The sequence below is a fragment of the Kryptolebias marmoratus genome, linkage group LG3, assembly GCF_001649575.2.
Source record: "Kryptolebias marmoratus isolate JLee-2015 linkage group LG3, ASM164957v2, whole genome shotgun sequence".
Classification (NCBI taxonomy): Eukaryota; Metazoa; Chordata; class Actinopteri; order Cyprinodontiformes; family Rivulidae; genus Kryptolebias; species Kryptolebias marmoratus.
This window is the reverse complement of record NC_051432.1, coordinates 27,710,433-27,715,115: the sequence shown is the minus strand read 5'-3', so window position 1 is coordinate 27,715,115 and position 4,683 is coordinate 27,710,433. Positions and strand designations below refer to the sequence as shown.

General features: G+C 49.6%; 1 protein-coding gene across 1 annotated transcript in view; it reads right to left on the bottom strand.

Moving 5' to 3' along the window:
* dgke (diacylglycerol kinase, epsilon) overlaps positions 1-3,990 on the bottom strand; it is a 9,345-nt gene extending 5,355 nt beyond the window's left edge. Inside the window, exons 1-8 of the mRNA XM_037974844.1 lie at positions 3,280-3,990; positions 2,082-2,241; positions 1,871-1,990; positions 1,631-1,774; positions 772-929; positions 507-555; positions 310-423; positions 167-238 (exon numbers count right to left, since the gene is read on the bottom strand). Coding sequence (XP_037830772.1) covers positions 167-238; positions 310-423; positions 507-555; positions 772-929; positions 1,631-1,774; positions 1,871-1,990; positions 2,082-2,241; positions 3,280-3,734 — 1,272 coding nt within the window. The 5' untranslated portion in view covers positions 3,735-3,990. The remainder of the gene's footprint in view (positions 1-166; positions 239-309; positions 424-506; positions 556-771; positions 930-1,630; positions 1,775-1,870; positions 1,991-2,081; positions 2,242-3,279) is intronic.
* Between the last annotated feature and the right edge of the window lie 693 nt (positions 3,991-4,683).

Here is a 4,683-nt window from a genome sequence, read left to right as displayed (position 1 = left end):
AGGACACGCTGGAGGGACTGGGAACGCCTTGGGATTCCCCCGGAGGAGCTGGCCCAAGTGGCTGGGGAGAGGGAAGTCTGGGTCTCCCTGCTTAGGCTGCCAACCCCAAGGAAGGAAGGAAGGAAGGAAGGATGGATGCACTGAAGCTCACTCAATGTGATCTTACCTCAATCCTCTTGTCCAGATCTTTACATTCCTGCACCAAACAATCTTTGGTGCCGTACAGGAAGTACACCGCCTGAGGGAGAGACAGATCAGCCCTCAGCCAACAGCTGCGTTCACATTTCAGCAGGATTTGTTTATTCAAACCTTGTTTATGATGCGGCTGGAGAAGAAGGACGGCGTTTTCTCGCGGTGTGCGTGGAAGTTGAGCGCCATCAGAGCGTCCGGGCCCACAGAGAAGTAGTTGTTCATGGTCAGGACCTTCAGAGGGTTTAAGGTCGGTTCAGTCAGCTGGTAGATATCAGCACACAAAGATTAAAACTAGAAACAGAGACCAGACCCACCTTTGGTTTACGGAAGTAGGAGCCTTTAGAAGCTACCTGCACCTTCCACCTGAGTTTTTTTTGTGCAGAAAGAAAATGAGTCTCAAGATTAAAACGGATTTCCTTTTTCCAAACTACTGATCTGATGGCATGAAAACTGTTCTGATGAGAAAATATTGACCTTTTATGATTATAGATTTTTAAAACGCCCTTTATTGACACAAAACATGACAACCTTTAACGTATCAGAAGGCCCAGAGACAACCAAGCGGTTCTGACGGCCCACCTGTCCATTCGGACCACTTCAGCATCCAGGACGTTCCGGAGAACCTGCTCCACGGGAATCTCCCCGGCGTACCCGGCTCCCCAGCCCAGAGTGTTGGAGAGGTCGTTTCCGGTTCCCAGAGGCAGAATGGTCACTCTGGGGATGAACTGGTCCTGGCCCTGAGGAAGACCAGGGATCATTTTACACAGAAAAATGGAGATGGGAGCAAAAAGATACAAAAATGAGTCCTTCCTCGTCGCCCGGCGCTGAAAGGCCAAGATGGAGCTGTTACAAAATATATCCTGAACTCTCAGAAGGTCAACACTGGATGTACGAGTTTGTATTTTTCATAAATTCAACTAAAAAAATAGAACAAATTATGTCTTTCTGTCAGGCTGCTGGTAAGAAAGAGCTTAAAGATCTAAATTAAAATGGTTTATTTAAGTCGGGGGTGTCCAACCCTGGTCCTGGGGGGCCACCATCCTGCAGGTTTTACTTGTTCCTCTGCTGATTTGAATCAGTGGGTGATTAACAGGCTTCTGCAGAACATGAAGAGGTGATTTAACCTCTGAATCAGGTGATTTAATCTGTCAACAAAAACTCTGGTCCATCCTTTGAGTTTAGGATCTTTTTTATGTCTGAAAGATTCACAGGTCAGAGTTAGGTGGCTGAACAAACAAAAACATACATTTCTCTGAAAACAGTCAGGTGGAAGGACTGAAATTGAAGGACAGCTGAAGACTAAAGTAAATCTTCCTGAAGTCTGGACGACTGCTGATCAAAACTACTTTAAATGATTACAGGAACGTCTGGCTGCTTGGAGGGGAAATGACTCAAGACTTTTGCACAGAGCTGTGACCGGGTCTAAAAACTTCATCACCTTGAGCTTCATGGAGTCTATGGCATCAAGAACCCAGCCCACGGTGCCGTCTCCTCCACACACCAGCACCCGGACGCTGCCGGGGGGCAGGAGGGTGCACAGCTGGAGCGCTTTGGATGGAGTCAGCTGAGACAGGTCAAACACCTGGAGAGGACAGAGCGGGGTCAGAGCGGGGACAGAGCGGTCCTGATCAGAACACAGGGCGGCGGCTGAGCGGAGAGGACACGCTCGGACTCTGACCTGCACCGGGTTGAGGAGGGTACGAAATTCTCCCAGCAGAGCCTCGCCCATGTTGTTCCCGCTGCGCGTGTTCGCCAGCACCAACACCGGCGTCCAGCTGCCGCCGCAGGACGCCCCCAGCTGCGGGGCGACACAAACACACAGAGCGGGTTCTCTTCAGCGTCGGGCCGTCAAACGGCGCCTGCGGAGGTGGCTCAGACGAGTCGCTCACCTTGGTGAAGTCGTCGGGCTGCCGGCGGCGGAGCTTGTTCACGCGGTACAGGTAGTGGGGAGGGATGATGAGGCTGTGGAACTCGCCCAGGTCACATACGTCTGCATCCGCCAGGCTGCCCATGCAGTCATCGTGCACCGTGGTCTGACACCACACACACCTGGGGGGGGGGGACAGGAAACTGTTAGACAAATACAAAAAAAAAAACCCAAACCATGACACTGAAGCAGCTGAAACTGAGTTAGTAAAGCTAAAAGAAGCAGAACGCTGGCTAAAAGCACAGAGTTCATGGTCGACTCAAGGTGCCAACAAACCCAAACCATCAACCCTCCACCACCGTGCTGACATGCTGTCTGTGCTGCTGTGCATTATGGGTAAACGCCTCTACATTGGTCGTGTTTTGTCCCAAAGGCCTTGTGGTTCAGTCGAGGCTTCCTGTTGCAGCCCTTCAAACACGTCTGTCATGAACTTTAACCTTTAACCTGCCAGCTGAGGAATTTCTTATTTTTTGGGGAGGCTGTGGATCAGCGGTTAGAGCTGAGGTTCGATTCCTGGCAGCAGTCACATGTCTGAGTGTCCCTGGGCAGGACTCTGAACCCCTCACTGCCTCTGATGTGCCCGGTCGGTGTATGAATGGAGTTTAAAGCTCTGACTGGACTCCATTAAACCATTTATTCAGATTAAACCTGTAGAGATGTGGCAGAGCTGTATGGTAAATGAGGCCACAGATTGATTGTGAAGCGCTTTGAGTGGCCTGGTTGTGCGATATAAGTACAGTCCATTCTCTAAGCATTGCACAGTCTGACCTTCAGGGTGAATTTACTGGGATGTCCACTCATGAGAAGGCTGGCAGCTGTCTTAATTGTTTTCCAATTGTTCATATTTTTTCTCTCTGTAGAATGCTGTTTAGAAATGACCTTTGACCCCTCCCAGATCGACGGGTAGCATCATTGCTGGTGTCTTTCCGCCCTGGTGTTGTGATAACACCTGAAAACTGACACATCTTGATAAATCTGATCAGCAGCACCTTGATGTTACTTTCCTTTGTAATCTGGGAGGACGGAGCTCATTTTTTACGCACACATGATCCGTTTTTGGGTTTAGTTCTTGTTTAATAAATTAAGTCAAACTGCGTGCCACAGACGGAGGAACAGAGGCTGTATTTATCCAGTTAATAAAACTGTTCGGTGGACGGTACCTGCAGTCGCAGAGCTTGGGTTGGGTCCCGCACTGCTGTTTGCACACCGCGCAGTAGCTGGCCAGCGGCACGTTCCCGCGGACCCAGCGGTGCTCCGCGGCCCCGTCGTGGGGCCGAGCCGGGGCCATGATCTCCTTGCACGGCAGGCTCCGGTCGGCCCTCCGCAGGCACTGCTCGTCTGCGCAGACGCCGCAGCAGTCGCAGAAAGCCCCGTGCAGGATGTGCTGGGAGCAGACGCAGCAGTAGGTCGGCTTGTTGAACAGGTCCGTGTAATGCCAGCCGTGCTTGCTCTTCCGAAAGAACTCCTTCATGTGGGTCTTCCGCTTGTGGCGCTGCGCGCTGCACCACAGCGTGATGATGACCGGCACGACGACGGCCAGAGAGGTCCAGAACAGCAGCGTCCACTCCTCCCGGGAGCCGCAGTCCTCCCGCGCCTCGCGCCCCTCCTCGCACATCGCTGCCGCCGCCGTTAGCTAGGGGCTGATTCTCAACGAGCGGAAACGGGAGAAGCGAAGCGAAAATCAAAAGACGCAGGCTGAAGAGGACGCTCGGCACGTTTCCCCGCGAAACTCATGTTCACTGACGCCGACAAGACGCTGCCACTTCGTTATTTAAAGACGTAAAAGCGGCCGAAAACACGAAGACAGCGACGTCACGTCCAAACAGGAAGCTGTCGCACTAATATCGCCCTTACAGAGAGTATTTGCACAGCAAGAGCGTACACCCACACAGCGCATGCGCACTTCCGGGAAGAAAACCAAACAGGAAGCGTTAACTTCTCGCTCACCATTAGCTAACAGTGGTTAAAAACAACTCCTTCAAATAGTCAACAAATGACTAACCATTTTAACGTGTTATAATTATTTAGCTTCTAAACAGCGGAAATCAATAATTAAAGTTGCTCTAATCAAAATTAGCATTTCAACGTAGCGTTCGTTTTAGCCACAATTAGCATTTTAGAGATCTAAAATCTAAAAATCTGGCATTTTATGTTTTAAATAAAACTTGTTTGGATTTAATGTAGCAGACTTCCAGCTACAGTGAGAGGTAAAAAAAATAAAGATGTACTAAAACAATTATAAAACGGCACCCTTCGTTTCCTAAATGCGTTTCAGCGAACCCGGAAGTGAGTGGAGGACAACATCAAATCTTTCTCAAATCATCTCTGATTTGGATCTGCTGCTGGTTTACAGCACGCATGCGCACTACTGTTAAACCATGACCAGATAATAACACTGAGTGTGCGTCTGGTAATCAATTAAATTTGGAAGCAATTAAACAGAAACAGTTTGTTTTAAAACTTAATTAATCTGAGGTTCTGCTGTCCAGAAGCAGTTATCTGATCTTTTCAGCAGAGCTCCTAAATAATGTCACGAAATTCAACAAAACTTAGCAGCTTATGAA